We start from the raw sequence: 19,777 nt of genomic DNA on the forward strand, positions 1-19,777 counted from the left end.
TGATACGCATGGTGATTGGAAACAGTTAGTGCAACGATATTGCTGCATGATGGTTAGGTCCTCTATAATATTTGTGCATATGTATAGTAGGGTGTAAAATAAAATTACTTGTACTTTAAAACTCTGTGTATCAGAAATATTGTATCTGTATTGCTTCCCCCTGTTAAGCTCAATGTGAGTATATCCACAGAGATAGTAGTAGCACTGGTCAGTCTACTAGGATTATATTGTCCAGTAATTTGTTTTGCCTAACAAGGTGTGTTATTATCACAAATAGAATTGATCACAATATGTGTTCAAATGGTATATAGAGCCCCACTTGTCCTCGGCGCTAAGGATCTCAATAGTGCAGTATTATGTATCAAGGTTGTTATACAATCTCACACCTGTTTTATCTTAAAAAATGTTTGTGTGATTATTGTTTGTGTATGGACATTTAGACCGCTATTAATATTAATAAAATAACCTAGATCTGCCAATCACCCATTGTAATAACTGCTTATATGTGAACCAGCAAGTTTTCAGATGTTGTGTAGAAGCCTTATATCTGTGTGGCTTCTATTGGGGAACTACCTAGGCTTTTTGTATGTATGTATAGTGAAGCCGTCAGTCTTATATAAATAGCTGTACTTACTCAGAATCAAGCGAATATACTAAGTTGTTGTCTCCATTGTGATCCTTAGCACGTAATAACTGGTGAATTTACTGCTATTGGGCACTTACACAACCATACAACAGCTTTCAAACGATAATAATTAATAATTACATTGTAGCTATTTTAGGATTTATTTTTATTTTACAGGCAACTTTGTATTTATTTTAACTAGATACAATAGCTATTAAATAGTTAATAACTATTTAATAGCTACCTAGTTAAAATAATTAGAAATTTACCTGTAAAATAAAACCTAACCTAAGTTACAATTACATCTAACACTACACTACATTTAAATTAATTAAATTAATTAACTACAATTAGCTAAAATTAAATACAATTAAATAAAATAAACTATAGTACAAAAACAAACAAACACTAAATTACATAAAATTAAAAAATTACAAGAAGTTTAAACTAATTACACCTAATCTAAGCCCCCTAATAAAATAAAAAAGCCCCCCAAAATAATTCCCTACCCTATACTAAATTACAAATAGCCCTTAAAAGGGCTTTTTGCGGGGCATTGCCCCAAAGTAATCAGCTCTTTTACCTGTAAAAAAAAGAAATACAACCCCCCCAACATTAAAACCCACCAACCACACCAAACCTTACTCTAAAACCCACCCAATCCCCCCTTAAAAAAACCTAACACTACCCCATTGAAAATCACCCTACCTTGAGCCGTCTTCACCCAGCCAGACAGAAGTCTTCATCCGATCCAGGCACAAGTGGTCCTCCAGCCAGGCAGAAGACTTTATCAGATCTGGGCAGAAGAGGTCCTCCATCCGGGCAGAAGTCTTCATCCAAGCGGCATCTTCTATCTTTTTCCATCCGACGAGGAGCGCTTCCATCTTGGAGACATCCAACGCGGAGCATCCTTCCTGGCCGACGGACTAACGACGAATGAAGGTTCCTTTAAATGACGTCATCTTGAATTCCGATTGGCTGATAGGATTCTATCAGCCAATCGGAATTACGGTAGGAAAAATCCGATTGGCTGAAGCTCACAACTATTACAAATCTTATTGAGCTATAAAAGATATCACCTTGATGTCAATCAAAAATGTGTGTTTTTTATTATTAATAAATCCACTGATTATCATGGTACTAGTCTTTCTTTAATGTTTTTTCCCTAAACCTTTAATTTTAAAATTGCAGTTAATTAACAGTTTAGGAACCACCTATACTGCAGACAACTGAAATTTGCACTCTTTCAGATATTTGGATATCCGTATTATGCCTATTTTTTTGTAAATAAAGCTTAAAGGATCACTATAATTAACAATTACCTTATGAAAAGACAATGCCATAGCACTTATTCTGAATTTCAAATAAGCAGTAGATTTTTTTTCTGACAAGTTATTTTCCCCCATTTTCCATCCCCCTGTAAGATGCAACAGACATCAGCCAATCACTGACTTGTATATGTATACCCTGTGAGCTTGTGCACACGCTCAGTAGGATCTTGTTCTCCAGAACATGTGAATATAAAAATTTGATATTGGAAGCAAATTGGAAAGTGTCTTAAAACTGCATGATTTGAATCATAAAAGTTTATTTTTACTTGAGTGTCCCTTTAAGTGACTTGCATGATATGAGGCTTGGGTACATTGAAATTCAGTTTGAGATTTCAATTCATTCATACTTTGATAAACCATTGTTATAAGTTATACAGAACTTAATTAAAAATAGCAGGAATATTTAAGAATTTACTGAGAAGAGCATACTGAATTGCCCCTTTCTGAAGATAAAGTATGTTGTGAGAAAGTAGAAAGGACAGGCCAATTAAGACCTTCCAGGCTTCGTGATGAAAAAAAAAATTGGGGAAAATATAGCTAAGAAATTATATAAAGGTTTATGTAAGACATTTGATTATGGTGACGGTGAGTGATTTATTGAAGTTACAGGTAATGTGGTCAAGATGACAAGGAAAATGATGAAAAAGAAACAAACAGATATTTCATTTGAAGTTTGAGGAAAATGAGCTTCAATGATAAATAAAATGACTTGATAGCATTGGTGTGGGAATGTATCAATTTATTTATTAAGAATTTATCAAGCTTCTATAATGTTCATTCATTTTTCCGCTTTTTTTATTTTAAGGGAACATAATAAGATCGCCAAAATGCAGCAGATTTATGGAGAACCTCTAAATTAAATGTGTTTTGGAATTAGGAGAGTTAACCCTTTCCAATCCTATACATTTTCAATAAATTCGCCAGCAGGTCTTATTAAAAAAAAAAAAAAAAAAAACATTCAATGTGATAGCATGCTTAGCTGAATAGCTGATTGAAGCACCAAATGCTGACACTCCTGCCTTCAAACGGGGGCGCGGCCACATGACAGACTACGTATGCAAAAAGGTGTGTATAATGCTGTGTGCACACTGTACACCATAACTCTAGCATCTAATGTGCGTGTATAAGGGGCGTGACAATCGTCCAAGAGCAGAACTGTCACCGCTACACTGAGAGGGAAGGTGTGCAGTTGCGCACCTTAGAGGGAACATGTCGGAATATATCCGACATTGGACCACAATGGGTAAAACACTTTGTCGGATATATTCCGATGTAGGACGGGAAAGGGTTAAAGATAATAAAAACCTTAGAGTTGTATGTAAAATGTTTAGTTATGTGTAATTAAATTACTTTGCCACATGCGTCCCCTATTCTTTTAATTTTAGCTCTGAAAATTGTGAATTTTATGATTTTCATTACTTGAAATGCACCCTGCTGACTTATCAAGACTAACCCTGCTACATATTTCTCCCTAACTGGTTTTAGCTGCTAACAACTGCTAAATAATGCAATTTTTATAAATGTTGTGACCATAGCAAGCTTTGTTGTCTGCAGACTGAAGCCCAGATTGGCTTCTCTAAATAAGGCAAATGGTGCTTGGAGGTTTGCCATTGATAAACAATTGCAGTAAAAAGAATGTTATTTTGTTTTAATGACATTTAGATTTGGCTGATTTGTTGCTCTACAGCATCACAACAGAAATGTCTTATAATTACAAGGTGTTTACTGTCCCTTTTAAATGAGATATGTGACTTCTTATAAAACAAAACACAGCTGTCAAGACTTGGAGATCCATTGCTGTAAGTTTCTATTTACAAGGCAGGATTAAGGAAAAGAGTAGTTAGAAAATACAATCAGGCTCTCTGTGTCTAAGGAAGGAGATAATGAAAAACGAGTAGGTTTCAAAATAAGATTTTAAAAAAAAAAATCTCTAGAGGCGTATTATTTTTCCTGGGACTTATTTCAACTGCTCATACAATTAATGCATATTGTAATTTAATAAATATGCAAAATTTATAAACAGAGAAAATGAATCTGTTAAATTGTAGCACATTCCTTACCATTACATATTTCTAATTCACATAAAAGCAAAAAACAAAATTGACTAAAATAATCTATTATTTTCTGGAGTACAATGAGAGTTAGTTAGTAAACATATTTTGCATACTGATTTATTATAATTATAGTCAGAAAACAGAACAGTGTACCAAAATATATCCATTAGTACTCATTTATGGATAGTAAATATTATATGTGGTAGATCCATTTATAATGAAGACAAGGATTAAAATGTTATGGAGAATAGACATTTTCATGTATAAAAACACTAACACTAAAATACTTTACATCTGTTTTTTTATTATGTTTTAGTGATCAGTTTGATAAAATAAATATTCCCACCAAATAATCTAATGCCTGGTGTCAAAGAATGCCTTGCTATTTATGATGTATATATGCATTCTATTTTCACTTAAAGGGACAGTTTACTCAAAAAATGTCTCCCCTTTAATTTGTTCCCAATGATCCACTTTACCTGCTGGAGTGTATTAAATTGACAAGTATTTCCATTGCCCTTATATTGGCATTTGAATTAGTTTATTTAGCCTGTGATATCCCCACCCATCTTGAAAGTTTTTGGCCTCAAGGCCAAGCTGTGTTAACACAGCCAGCAGAAGAAATTATACTCCCAGTGGGTTTTAGAAGAGATAAGGTAATACAATGTTAATTTTCCATTATTCTCTCCAAGTATTGGTGATTGGTTTATGGACAGATATAAGATAAAGAAGTAGGTATATGTACACAATGTGATAAAGTAATGATATCTGATTATACCTACAAGCTCAACCCATTTTATTAGGTTGTGGCTTCAAAACACAAAATCAGCTAATTCATATACACAAATAAGCCTTAAAAAAGCAAATCTCATACATTTTATACTCTGCAGCTGGTAAAGAAAAGTAATTGGAAACACATTAAGGGAAAATAATTCTATATTATTACAACAAAAGAAAAGGGGGCGCCCTTGAGAGTATCTATAAATGGTAATATGTAGTATATGAGGTAGCTTATATGTTACCAATAGAAATGCACTTTTCAGTATAAATGATGATACACTGATTCAGTAGTAACTAGTATATATGTTGTGGACAGAGTAAATAGATGTTAACCTATACAATTTGATAATCACAATGTTAATAGGACAGTTGTATCTCACTCAAAACTAGTATATACGTTGTGAACAGAGTAAATAGATGTTAGCCTAAACAATTTGATAATCACAATGTTAATAGGATAGTTATATCTCACTCAAAGATAGTGGTTAATGGGTGACAATGATCACTATATTGTCCTTTATAAAGGTCTTGATAGTAGAATACCAAGGCAGCAATCTGTAGTGGTCCAGACCAGGATCCAATTAAGCAATCTAAAATATCAAACAGAGACAGATGCGCCACATGGCCCAATATTGTAGTTTCCAAATTTATGTAGATTTTACTATATAGTTGAACTCACATGTATTGGAGCACCTCAATTGGTGCAAATGACACAGTCTGGGATCTATAACAGTCACCCAGCAGACCGGCCTCTCGAGTTGTTCAGGGTCTGTGTAAAATAGAAAACACAAAAAAGCCTATATGGCCTAGTATTGTATGACTAGAGTGATTTCACACCAGATAGTAGTATAAGATTTTGAACTCACATTTGGTGAAGCCTGAGGAAACAGTCTGAGACTGAGAAACGAGTCGCAATTTAATATTATTTTATTAAAGTGATTTTAACTTTTACTATAAACACTTGCTGCCTATGAACTGGTTTTTATCTGAGGATATCACTGACCTAAAGACCACTGAGAGGACTATTGCATGCTGTATGCCACGAGCTAAGTCTGTTGGGTGACTGAATTAATCCCAGCTTGTCTCTATAGCATCATTGGGGATGCTTCACCAAATGTGAGTTCAAAATCTTATACTACTATCTGGTGTGAAATCACTCTAGTCATACAATACTAGGCCATATAGGCTTTTTTGTGTTTTCTATTTTACACAGACCCTGAACAACTCGAGAGGCCGGTCTGCTGGGTGACTGTTATAGATCCCAGACTGTGTCATTTGCACCAATTGAGGTGCTCCAATACATGTGAGTTCAACTATATAGTAAAATCTACATAAATTTGGAAACTACAATATTGGGCCATGTGGCAATTCTATATTATATTGTCCCTTTAATGTGTCATGAAACATTGTGTTATTAAAGTTACTTCTATACTGGATGTATTGCTCTAAGTTCATTACTCAGTACTGTCTGCTAGAGCCAGTTAAATAGACAGGGGACTGTAAAATTGGTTTCCTCTTAATGTGTTTCCAATGACCTTTTATTCCATAAAACATATGGAATATTGCTTCTTTAGGTTTATTATTTTATATGACATATATATTTTTGCTCTTTGAAACCACAACCCATTAAAATGAGTAGAGCTTGCATGGAGAGCAGCGATCCATATTTGTTCACTCAAAGGGTTTTTTGAAACCACAACCCATTAAAATGAGTAGAGCTTGCATGGCTTAATTATCTTATCTCTGTATGTGTACACAAAACCCAGTACTTGGGGCCCAATGGTCAAAAACTTTATGATAATTATGAACCTCTCCTTTTCATTCAGAACCCTACATAGTTAGATAAACATCTCCCAAGGTCTCTTAAAGTAAAAGTTTGTTTATTTATTTATTTTGAAGGACCTTGCCGTACTGATGAAAATTCTTAGATCATCTTGTTTGAGAGGAGAACTTTAGATCATCGGGCCTTTCAGAGAATAATTGAAAATAATTGTTTTAGTACCTATCTCTCCAACGCTATTTGCATAGCTTTTTTATACCATTACTGCAGTATTATTATTATTTTCAAAATCAGCTATTTCAAATGGCAAATTAAAGGTAAATAATTTAATACACTCCAGCAGATGAATGTATTCCCAACCATACATTTTTAGGAAACCTTTACAGTATGTTGTGCCTTTAAGATTTGAATAGCCTTTATGTTTTGATATATTTTATCTCATGTGTATTATTTATTTTATAACCTAAAGTATTTAGTTACAGCAGAGAGGCACCCCAGACTGCAAAATGTGCTCTGTAATGTTTGTTATGTTCTACAAAGCTAAATTCTACACAATCTGTTTTGTTACTTGAGGTAGGGACATATCAAGGTGTGCTCAAAGATTCTTACAGTATTGGTGATGTGTATTAAAGGGACAGTCTACTCTAAAATTGTTATTGTTTTAAAAAATACTCCCTTTATTACCTATTCCCCAGTTTTGCACAACCAAGACAATTATATTAATATGCTTTTTACCTCTGTGATTACCTTGTGTCTAAGGCTCTACAGACAGCCCCGTTATCTCAGGGCTATTTACAGACTTGCTGTTTAGCCAATTAGTGTTGGGTCCTGCACAACTCTATGGGAGTGAGCACAATGTTATCTATATAGCACACATGGATTAGCAATGTTTTGCTGTGAAAAGCTAATAAAAATTAATGAGATAAGAGGCAGTCTGTAGTGGCTTACAAACAGGCAAAAATGTAAAGGTTTAAACGTTATAAAGTATTTTAATATGAGATGTTGGTAAGGGTAAAGGATTTTGAAAGGCCCTGCCACCAACACCTAGAAGGCTGAAGTGAAAATTGGAATGCTTGTGTTCATCTTGGGGAACTGTGATCACTAACACCAAAGGACAACAGAGATTACTCTCCATGACGGGGATAATCTATTGCAAATTCATATCTCTTTCTTGTTTTATCTACAGGGGCATATGATGCCTCATTTGAAAGAGGAATCTGCTCTTTTAATCACCATAACCACTTCACATGGAAGAGGCTTTTAAATGCATCACTGTTCCTCTTAAAACACAAGTGATAATACAGGTGAAAATGTAGAGACCCTGTGGGTTGAAATAAGGATTAGTGAGAAAAAAATCCTAAAAAAAATATTACTAGGAAGTGGAACATGAAGGGTAGCATGATTAACAATGACAGGGAGAAGGCTGAGGTACTAAACCATATATTTTCTTCAGTATACACAATAAAGGAACTAATGGGAGAAGCTTTAAAACAAACTAGAACATACAATCCCATACTATTAACTGGGCTATCTCCAGGATATCAGGAAAAACTAGATAATATTAAGGTAAATAAAACTCCAGGCCCAGATGGAATACACTCAAGGGTTTTAGGGGAATTTAGCATTGCTATAGACAAACCGCTACTCTTAATTTTTCAAGACTCATTAACCTCATGCATTGTACCCCAGGACTGGCATTAAGCTGATGTGGTGCCACTCTTTAAAAAGGGAAGCAGGGTTGATCCAGGAAGCTTAAGACCAGTTAGTCTTGCATCAATAGTGGGGAAGATATTGAAGGGATTATAAAGGATTATATTGATGAGTATATTCCTGTAAACAAGATTATGATTTCAAATCAGCATGGTTTTATGAGAAATAGTTCATGTCAATCTAATTAGATTATATAAGGAAGTAAGTAAAAATATAGATAAAGGGGAATCAGTTGATGTGATGTACTTGGATTTGATACAGTGCCACTTGAGAGGTTAATGTACAAAATTAAGGGACTGGGAATAGCTGAAAATGTTAGCTCATAGATATATAACTGGATAAAAGGCTCAGGAGCAATGAGTAGTAGTAAATGGACCATACTCAGATTAGACAAAGGTAATCAGTGGAGTCCCCCAGGGATTTCTTTATTTCAAAGGAAGGGGCTCTTGTCCCTCTAAGTAGCAGGTGATTGCTATAGAAATAGCAATTGCCTATCCATTAGGTGACTTTTTTGTTTCAGGACTCTAAAAGTGACACAGCATCCTCATTACAGCACACAAATGGAGCAAGGATCCAGTTTCAAAAGAGAACTTTCCCCCCAGCTCACTAAAATTATTTGGCCATCGGTAAAATAAAATAAAATTGGCATATATTGCCAAGTTTGTCAGATAAGTTAAGTTACCCACTCTAATACAATTGTATTCTTAGTTTTAAAAATGTAATAAGTTTTGTAAGATGTAATATTTTATTCCTACTAATTTGCTACAATAAGTGAAAAATAGAACTGCTCTGTTTTGAAAATGTGAGTTACTTATTGCTATGGGGAACATATGGCATATATTGTCTGAAATCCAATAAACACAAGGGGGCCACATGGTCTAGTAAAGTCTTAAAAATGGTGATAGAATAAATAAAAATGGGACTCTCACATTTGCAAAGCACCTCCAGGTGTTGTATTCACAGTCAAGGATCTCACAGCCTCTCAGCAGTGAATCAGAATCCATAAAAACAAAAATCAATGGCAAGTACAAACCATAACAATGTTGGTAAAAACAATTAAAACTATTTTATGATTTTTTTTAAAGATATGGCATATATGATGTAGCATGTGCTGTTGCTATAGCGAGGTGGTTGAATTTGCTTATAGATGATGTGATACAGGGTGGCTATTGTTATACAGAGGGGGTTGAGTCTGCTTAAAGAGGATGTGATGCATAGCAGCTAGTAATGTACCGAGGGCGTTGAGTCTGCTTATAGATGATGTGATATGGAGGGGCTATTGTTGTACATAAGGCATTGAGTCTGCATATAGATGTGATACAGGATGGCTATTGTCATACAAAGGGGGTTGAGTCTGCTTATAGATGATGTGATGTAGAGTGGCTATTATTGTACAGAGGGAATTGAATCTACTTATAGAAGATGTGATACTGAATGGTTATGTTATACAAAAGGAGTGGAGTCTGCTTATAGATAATGTGATATAGAATGGCTATTTATAGGGATTTTGAGTCTGTTTATAGATGATGTCTGATACAGAATGGCAATTTACAGAGGGTGTTGAGTCTGCTTATAGATTATGTGATACTTAATGGCTATTGTTATACAAAAGGGGTAGGGTCTGCCTGTTTGAGATGATGTTATACAGAGTGGCTATTGTTGTACAGAAGATGTTGAGTCTGCCTGGTTGAGATGTTGTGATACAGATTGGCTATTGTTTTACAGACGGTGTTGAGTCTGCTTATAGCTGATGTTATAGAATGACTATTCTTATTCAGAAGGGGGTAAAGTCAGCATATAGGTCATTTGATGTAGAGTGGCTATTGTTGTACAGATGGGGCTGCGTTTGCTTATAGGTAATGTGATGTAAAGTGGCTATTGTTGTACAGAGGGGGTTGATTCTGCTTATATGTAATGTGATGTAAAATGACTATTGTTGTACAGAGGGGGTGGAGTCTGCTTATAGGTAATGTGATGTAAAGTGGCTATTGTTGTACAGAGGGGGTTCAGTCTGCTTATAGGTAATGTGATGTAAAGTGGCTATTGTTGTACAGAAGGGATTGATTCTGCTTATATGTAATGTGATGTAAAGTGGCTATTGTTGTACAGAGGGGGTTGATTCTGCTTATATGTAATGTGATGTAAAGTGGCTATTGTTGTACAGAAGGGATTGATTCTGCTTATATGTAATGTGATGTAAAGTGGCTATTGTTGTAAAGAGGGGGCTGAGTCTGCTTATCGGTAATGTGATGTAAAGTGGCTATTGTACAGAGGGGGTTGAGTCTGCTTATAGGTAATGTGATGTAAAGTGACTATTGTTGTACAGAGAGGGTTGAGTCTGCTTATATGTAATATGATGTAAAGTGGCTATTGTTGTACAGAGGGGGTTGATTCTGCTTATCGGTAATGTGATGTAAAGTGACTATTGTTGTACAGAGGGGGTTGAGTGTGCTTATCGGTAATGTGATGTAAAGTGGCTATTGTTGTACAGAGGGGATTGAGTCTGCTTATATGCAATGTGATGTAAAGTGGCTATTGTTGTACAGAGGGGGTTGAGTCTGCTTGTCGGTAATGTGATGTAAAGTGGCTATTGTTGTAAAGAGGGGGCTGAGTCTGCTTATAGGTAATGTGATGTAAAGTGACTATTGTTGTACAGAGAGGGTTGAGTCTGCTTATATGTAATATGATGTAAAGTGGCTATTGTTGTACAGAGGGGGTTGATTCTGCTTATCGGTAATGTGATGTAAAGTGACTATTGTTGTACAGAGGGGGTTGAGTGTGCTTATTGGTAATGTGATGTAAAGTGGCTATTGTTGTACAGAGGGGATTGAGTCTGCTTATATGCAATGTGATGTAAAGTGGCTATTGTTGTACAGAGGGGATTGAGTCTGCTTATATGCAATGTGATGTAAAGTGGCTATTGTTGTACAGAGGGGGTTGAGTCTGCTTGTCGGTAATGTGATGTAAAGTGGCTATTGTTGTACAGAGAGGGTTTAGTCTACTTATCGGTAATGTGATGTAAACTGGCTATTGTTGTACAGAGGGGGTGGAGTCTGCTTATCGATAAAGTGATGTAAAGTGACAATTGTTGTACAGAGGGGGTGGAGTCTGCTTATAGGTAATGTGATGTAAAGTGGCTATTGTTGTACAGAGGGGGTGGAGTCTGCTTATAGGTAATGTGATGTAAAGTGACTATTGTTGTACAGAGAGGGTGGAGTCTGCTTATAGGTAATGTAGAGTAGGTATTGTTATACAGAGGGTGTTGTCTGCTTACAGATTATGTGATACTAAATGGCTATTGTTATACAGAAGACGTTGAGTCTGGTTGAGATATTGTTTTACAGCGAGGCTACTATTGTACCGAAGAAGTCGCAGCTGCTATGAATAATAAAGTACATTCAGATGTTTACTTTCTGAACCATCATTTAATTTATGAGTTGTCCTTCTTCCCTGCCTTAAAGCATGCAAGCTTATTTTCTAATTTAACTGTGGTACGATGCCCAGAGATCCTTTATGTCAGAAAATGGAAATGTATTCAGTTTATAATGCTATATTCTGTGATTATACATTTATAATAGGTATATCATCATAGTGCTAAATGTTTCCCATTATGGTTATTTCAGCTGTGTGTTTTTCTTTTTTAATATTTTAACAATATAACATGTTTTGTGATTTAAAGGTCACTTTATGTTTCACTGTGCTGTTGTAGTTTATTGCAGTTGTTTGTGACTATGCAATTCAAAAAGGCAAAATATATGTCATACCTCATACAAATGTTTATGAGTGTGAGAGTAAAAATTATTCTGTACATCCCTTAACTAAGGTTTCAAGTTTAGTAACTTCTAGATTTATATAAGGACTGACATCATCAGTCAAAATGTCAGAAGATGAATTATCCCCTGTAAGAAATTATATTCCAAACACACTGGGGATATCACTGAAATTTGCTTGTCTTTTAGATTTATGTCTGTAATGAGATTCACTGTGTTGTGATCCACCATCAATTGGATTCAAATGGTTTAATTATCTGAAAAATATGATTTCTCTCCTGGCAGACGAGTACCAAACAAAAGTTGATTTTGGATGACATATTTGACGTTTCTTTTACAAAAAAAAAGTCACATGAGTGTGTTTTTCTTTGAGAGGATATTATTATATAAAAGTATGTCTAGATCTTTTATGTTTTGAAAGGATGGCCCTGAAGCAAAACTTTCTTAAAATGCTGTGCAACTGTGACATAACAGTTTATGAGTTTTTAATGGTGTGTTTTTCCTCGTAAATGCATTAAAAAATAAAGATAATATACATAGGGTCTCATTTAACATTAAATGAACAGATAATGTTCCCAGCTATGGAACCTGTTCAGCCATCTTTGCTGTGAGTGAGCAGCAAACACTGTTTAACTGATGCCTGCAGTTGTCATTGCAGAAAAACATTTTGTGCAGTGCCTTCCCCTGCTCTTGTATGTTAAATATAAAATTAAATCCTGAATAATGGTATATATTTAATTAATTAAGAATTCTTAATGATAAAAAAAATCTGGTTTCAAAACTTTCTTAATGGAAAGCTATCCAAAACATGTTTGGATTTGTTAATGCATACTGACCAATCTAATGTTTCTCTGGGTTATATTGCACCTACTATCTTTTCATTACAGGATGATGCTGACGGAGTGCCTACGGCCATGAAATTGTTTATTAACACAGCTGTCTCTAAGGCATTGACTGCTTTCCTGCCTTCAAACATGCGTAAATAGTTAGTTGAAACTTACCCTCCTACTACTGCTATGTGCCCTGATACAGGGGATACTGCTGTATCTTCAGATGGTGAGGTTTCCTCTGGGAAAAAGGATCCATCATCTGATGTAGAACCTGATAAATCTCCTTTTTATATAAAGTTGAACATATTTGTTCTCTTTTAAAAGAGGTCTTAGTCACCTTAGGGGTTGACGATCCTCATTCTTCTGATGGTAAACCTTGTAATCATTTAAATTCAATGTTTAAAATTGTTTTTACTCTCCCTGAGGTTTTCCCTGTGCATGATGCTGTCTCTGAAATGATAGGGAATGGTCTAAGCCAGGTGTGCCTTTTAATCGTTCTGCAAGGTTTAAAAAGTTATATTCTTTACCTGCTGCTAATCTAGAGTTATGGGAAACAGTTTGAAAAGTGGATGGGGCCATTTCCACTTTAGCCAAATGTACTACTATTCCTTTAGAAGACAGTACTTCTTTTAAGGACCTTTTAGACAGAAAGTTAGAATCCTTCCTTAGATGGGCTTTTCTACTTACTGGTTATGTTCTTAGGCCAACTATTTCCATTGCTGATGTAGCTTCTGCTTCTACTTTCTATTTGTCTGGTCTTTCACAGCAGTTTTATGATGGCCCTGTTAGTTCTAATCTATTGTTTGCTTCAGAGTGCAAATTCTTTAATTTGTGATACTGTGTTTTATATTATTAAAATCAATGTCAAAGGCATATATTTAGCTATTCTTACCAGGAGGGTCCAGTGGCTTAAATCCTTGAATGCTAATATGGTGTCTAAATCTAGATTATTGTCCTTCTCCTTCCAAGGAAATAAGTTATTTGGGCATGACTTAGATTCCATTACTTCTACTATTACTAGGAGCATTTCTTCCCCATAACAGGAAGTCTTAAGGAAAATCTAAAGTTCCTAATAATTTTTGTTCCTTTCCTCAGAATCAGGAACAGAAAACTGACTCCTCTTTTCAAAAGCAAAGTTCCTCTGGTTCATTCTGGAGACCTAAGCTAATTGGCACAAGTCCAAACAGGGTAAGAAATCTGTTCCCGCCTCCAAAACCACATAAAGTTAGGGTCCCCCAATCTAGTAGTTTTGGTAGGGGGTAGATTACATTTCTTTCAGGAGGCTTGGGTTCAGTCTGTCCCAGATCCATGGGTTCAGAATATTATTTCTCAGGGATACGGAATTGGTTTCAGAAGCACTTAAGTTTTGTATGCTGCATCAATGGTGCAGGGATTATACCCAACTATCTCAAAAGATATTCTTAGATTCAAGCACAAACCAGTCTCTGACTTAGTGACTGATATGTTTATTATTCAGGGGCTTCTTTTGCTCTTCCTACCTGATCTGTGATAACCACAGATGCAAGTCTTTCAGGTTGTGGAGCTGTTTGAGGGCTCTGACAGGGAGTTTGTTATCATCGGGAGGCGAGGTTACCAATCAATATTCTGGGTCTCCCTTCAAGCTTGGCTTCTGTTGAAAAGGGACTCTTATCTCCATTTCCAGAAAGACAATGTTAAAGCAGTAGCTTATGTCAATCATCAGGGGGGAACTCACAGTTCCCTGGCTATGATGGAGGTGTCTCAAATTCTCTCTTGGCAAAAGACTATTCTTGCCTAATCTCTGTGATTCACATCCCAGGAGTGAACAATTGAGAAACAGGCTGACTCAGCTTTCAGTCTCTACATCCAGGGGAGTGATCTCTTCATCAATATGTGTTCTATTTGATTGTGGATTTTTGGGCCCTACCAGAAATAGATCTGATGGTCTCTCCTTTGAAAAACAAACTTCTCAAATACTTTGTGAGGCCCAGGGATCCTCAGGCAGAGGTGGGGAGTGCTCTATTAGTTCCTTGGTCATTTCAGCCTGCTTATCTGTTTCCTCCTATGGTTCTTCTTTCCAGAGTGATTTTTAAGATGAAGCTAGAGAAGTAATTTGTAATCCTGATTGCCCCAGTGTGGCCTCACAGGATTTGGTATGCTGATCTGGTTCTAATGTCCAATTGCCCTCCTTGGCTTCTTCATCTGCCGTCAGACCTTCTATCACAAGTTCCTTTCTTCCATCCAGATCTAAAGTCTCTAAACATGATGGCATTGAAATTGCACGCTTAGTTCTGAGACATAGAGATTTCTCAGATGGCACTCCCATTCAGTCTCCTAAACCTGTTTCTAGGAAGATTTACTGCCAAGCTTTGAAAACTTACATTTATTAGTGTATAGACCATCATTTTTCCTGGCATTCATTTAGAATCCCTAGGTGTGACGATTAAGCCTTTCATCAGACATCACTATGGGGAGGGTGTGGGCATGAAGAGGTTAATAGCACTAAGCCACTGGTTCCCTTACCTTTAACTCTACAAAGGACCTAAAGAGACACCAACTAACCACCAAATCCTGCCTACACAACCCCAGCTTACTACTGCTGCCAACACCAAGAGTTTTGAATAAGGTCGCCTGGAAACCTAATAACTCTAACAATAAGGTAACATGTATTTAACCTTGTCTCTTCAGAGTGTGAATTCCGATATTAGAGCCAAAAGACAGAATTAGATTTTCTATATGTTTAATAACAAACAACAAAATACAGGTTACATAGTGCCAAATTACAAAAACAGAAGACATTCAAAAATAAACAATACATGCAGAGATACAGTTCTTAAAAATAAATTGAGACACAATAAAACAAAAAACCTATACTTATCATCAAGTCTTAAGTAGGTCTGTGTGAGAACCTCTTTCAGGTGTTACTTCTTTTGGTCCCAGGCAAGTTCTGACTACTTTTTCTGTTCAATTCAATTATAACTCAGTCTTCCCTTTGTCTTGTCAAGACCGCAGCCCTTGTGTTAATTTAAGATCATCTAAAATATTTCTTGCAAGGCAAACCATGGTACAAGAGATATAGCAGGCACCAGGCGGGGGGGGGGGGGTCTTAAGACCACAGCATTCCTGAACAAACACAGATTTTACACAAAGAAAGAGCTGTAGAGCTGATTAACCTGGCAATGCTGAGACCACAATACCACCTCTGCTGGGTAGCTAATCCAGGTATTAACTACTCATCATGAGTGTATCATGACACTATGATTTTTCAATTTTTTTGTAGGATGATTTGGATAAGGGTTTACCTGCCAACTCCCTGAAAGGGCAGATTTCTGCTCTCTAGGTTTTGTTTCACAGGAAGATTGTAAGTCTTTCTGATGTTCATTGTTTTTTTTCAGTTTTAAAGGGACATTATACACTAGATTTTTCCTTGCATAAATGTTTTGTAGATGATCCATTTATATAGCCCATACAGGTTTTTTTTTTTTTTAAATGGATAGTTTTGCTTATTATTAAATAACATTGCTTTAATTTTCAGACTCCTAACCAAGCCCAAAGTTTTAGGAGAATACCGAGGTATACCTACTCCAGTTTGCTTCTGTTTGTGTAAAGGGTCTTTTCATATGCAAAGGAAGGGCAAGGGAGGAGTGTTTGCAACTTCCCAATTGTAGTGGGTGTTCCAGTAACCTTTTAAACAGAGCTAAACTGGAAGCTTCTAAGGTAAGTTTTAAACGGTTTTATACTGGATTTTTTTTATCAGTATCTGCGCATATTAATCTTTATAGTAGTGTCTATTACATGCAGTTATATGAAAATTGGTGTATACTGTCTCTTTAACCTAGTGTTAAGGATTTTGCAAGCTCCTCCTTTTGAGCCTATGCATACATTGGGCATTAAACTACTTTCATGGAAAGTGTTATTTCTTCTGGCTATATCTTCTGCTAAAAGAGTTTTTGAATTGTCTGCTCTGTCCTGTGAGTCTCCTTATCTGATTTTTTTCATCAGGATAAGGCTGTTTTGCAGACTACATTTAATTTTTTGTCTAAAGTTGTTTCCTTATATAACTTTAGTAGGGATATTGTTCTTCCCTCTTTGTTTCCAAATCCTAAAAATGATTCTGAAAGATGTTTGCAGTTTCTGGATGTTGTTCGGGCATTGAAATATTATGTTGATGCTACTAAGGATTTCAGTCAAATTTGTTCTAGGAAAGGTCAGAAGGCCTCTGCTTTTTCTTAAGCCTATTGATTGAAACTTTTGATTCACAGAGATTATTTGGAGGCAGGTCATCATTTTCCACAGCAGATTACAGCTCATACTACTAGATCAGTTTCCATTTCTTGGGCTTTCAATAATGAGGCTTCAGTTTATCAAATTTGCAAGGCAGCCACTTAGTCTTCTTTGCATACCTATACTAAATTTTATGATTTTGATGTTTTGGTTCCTCTGAAGCAGCCTTTGGTAGAAACGTCCTTCAGGCAGTTGTCTCAGTTTAATGATTATGCCTGTTTTTTGAGTTCATTATGAGAATTTCTTTCTTTGGGTTGTGGATTTATTTTCTCAGGGAAAAAAGCTGTTTCAATCCCTCCCTTTATGTTACTGCTTGTGGACTTCCACAGATTGCAAATTAATTTCCGTTAGACTAAGGTATGTGTGAGGTGGGAGGGTTTGGGTAACTTTGTCTCCACCTGGTGGTAGAGAAGTAATTCCCATATGTAATGGATTGTGGACTCTCACCACCATGAAATAAATGAATTTATCAGGTAAGCATAAATAATGTTTTTCTATTTCTGTCTGCATACATCATACTGGTGGTTAGTGCAGAGTTAAATGTAGTTTTGATGGGGACTTAAACTGTAGCATGGATATAATTTTTTTGCAATTTAATTTTTAAATGTGTTGAGTTTTAATTTTGTGTTTAGTTATTCTAATAATATATTATCCAACAGCATCTGCAATTATGTGTATTAATATGTTATATTTTACCAATACTTACATTGCAGGAGCATCAATCTTGTAACCAAAATCCTTGCCCTGAACTAAAAAAGACCACCCCATGGACACCATGGACTCCAGTCAATATATCAGACAATGGTGGCCATTATGAGCAGCGTTTTAGGTACACCTGTAAAGCCCGTCTTCCTGATCCCAACCTTCTAGAAGTTGGACGACAGAGGATTGAAATGAGATACTGCTCAAGCGATGGAACCAGCGGGTGTTCAACAGATGGTAAGCAGATTGTTGTTATAATTATACTAATAAACTTGTCTACATGTTACTATAGTATTCAGACTGGTTACCGTGGCAATGGAATATATTTTACCTTGCATAATAAATGCATTATTTAAAAGACTTTTTAGTAGAGCCGCAAGATGAAACATAATCTTCAGCTAATCAAACTCCATTCCTAAGAAAATATACAGTATACTTTTTACATTTCACAAAGCTGTTGGATTTAATTGAGTTTGACAAAGACGTGGAAACCTACAGCTTTTCTGCACCCAAATTAACATAAAACCTTTACAGTGGAATAACATAGCTGTGTTCTGTTAGCCAAGAAATAATTATGACATTTAAATTGTGTCGACCAGAGGTTGATTAAAATAACACATATTGTAGTGCCTGACCTTGGATTGTGAACTTTTGGTATTGCAAACAGTTTTTACTGTAGATACAATTTTCTGTAGTATACTGAAATTGCAGCAGTAGATTCTTATGTATGTCTAGCATATCACTTTAAGGGAATTTGTAAAATTGCTTGTTTACATGAAAATCTGTTAGAGGAGCAACTGCCGCACATGGAATCATTTGGAGTAATTAAGTTTACTGTCTATATATATTTATATAGCAAGAGTTATTTATGTTAATGTTTTAATTGTGTACATGAGACTTAAGATGGCTACAATTGTGATTATATTGCATTACATTAGAGGTACAGTCCACTTGATTGTTTTAATTGTTTTAAAAAAATAAATAACACCTTTACTTCCATAGATTTGCATAACCAACATTGTTATATTAATATACTTTATAACCTCTAGGTTTGCCTGTTTCTAAGCCCCTGCAAGCTGCCCCCTATCTCAGTCCTTTTTATTTGATTTTTAAATATTACACAACAACCAGGCAGTGCTAGTTCATGTTTGTTATATAGATAACATTGTGCTCACTCCAGTGGAGAAAGATAATGGTTACACAAGAACCAGCTCTAATTGGCTAAAATGCAAGTTTATAAAAAGCACTGAGATAAGGGGCAGTCTACAGGGGCTTAGTAACAGCTAATCATAGAGGTAAAATGTAAATATAATACTGTTGGTTATGCAAAACTGGGGAATGGGTAATAAAGGTATTATTTGTCCTTTTTAAACAATAACAATTTTCAAGTAGACTGTGGCTGAAAAGCAGCAGACTACATGTGTGTTTTTTTTAGTAAAGTGCACTAAAACCAAAAAGGAAGGCTTAAAGGACATTAAAAACTGTTTAAAATCCCCTATACAATATTTTATTAAGAATTGTTAAAAAAAAAAAAAAATGTAATATAACTTACTTATATTATGAGATTGTAATATAACATTTTAATTATGTGTACATAATAAAACTTTGCTATATATTTTTTAATTATACATTTGTCCCCTTTTCCTGTAATTTGGGTGTGTTTTTTTTTTTAAATTCCACTGCATTTCTATAAAGTAATGGAAACAGTTATTGTTTTAAGTTTTCCCTTATCTATCTTTCCTGCTGTGGACAATTAGGTACATATATAAAATAGGCAATAAACAAGACTGTCCAAGGCTGTGGAACATGGCGTTATCTAAAAGTATTTCCCCACAGCTTTGCTTACACAAACATAGTTAAATAGAAAACTAGTTCAAACATGGTGGTGCCCATTAGTATATACATGGGTTGCTTATCAATATTAAACCCTGC

General features: G+C 35.5%; 1 protein-coding gene across 1 annotated transcript in view; it reads left to right on the top strand.

The window, feature by feature from the left end:
• SEMA5A (semaphorin 5A) overlaps positions 1–19,777 on the top strand; it is a 1,142,184-nt gene that overhangs the window by 1,040,731 nt on the left and 81,676 nt on the right. The window contains exon 20 of the mRNA XM_053715801.1: positions 17,857–18,082. Coding sequence (XP_053571776.1) covers positions 17,857–18,082 — 226 coding nt within the window. The remainder of the gene's footprint in view (positions 1–17,856; positions 18,083–19,777) is intronic.

Source organism: Bombina bombina, chromosome 5, assembly GCF_027579735.1.
Source record: "Bombina bombina isolate aBomBom1 chromosome 5, aBomBom1.pri, whole genome shotgun sequence".
In the NCBI taxonomy this organism is placed as follows: domain Eukaryota; kingdom Metazoa; phylum Chordata; class Amphibia; order Anura; family Bombinatoridae; genus Bombina; species Bombina bombina.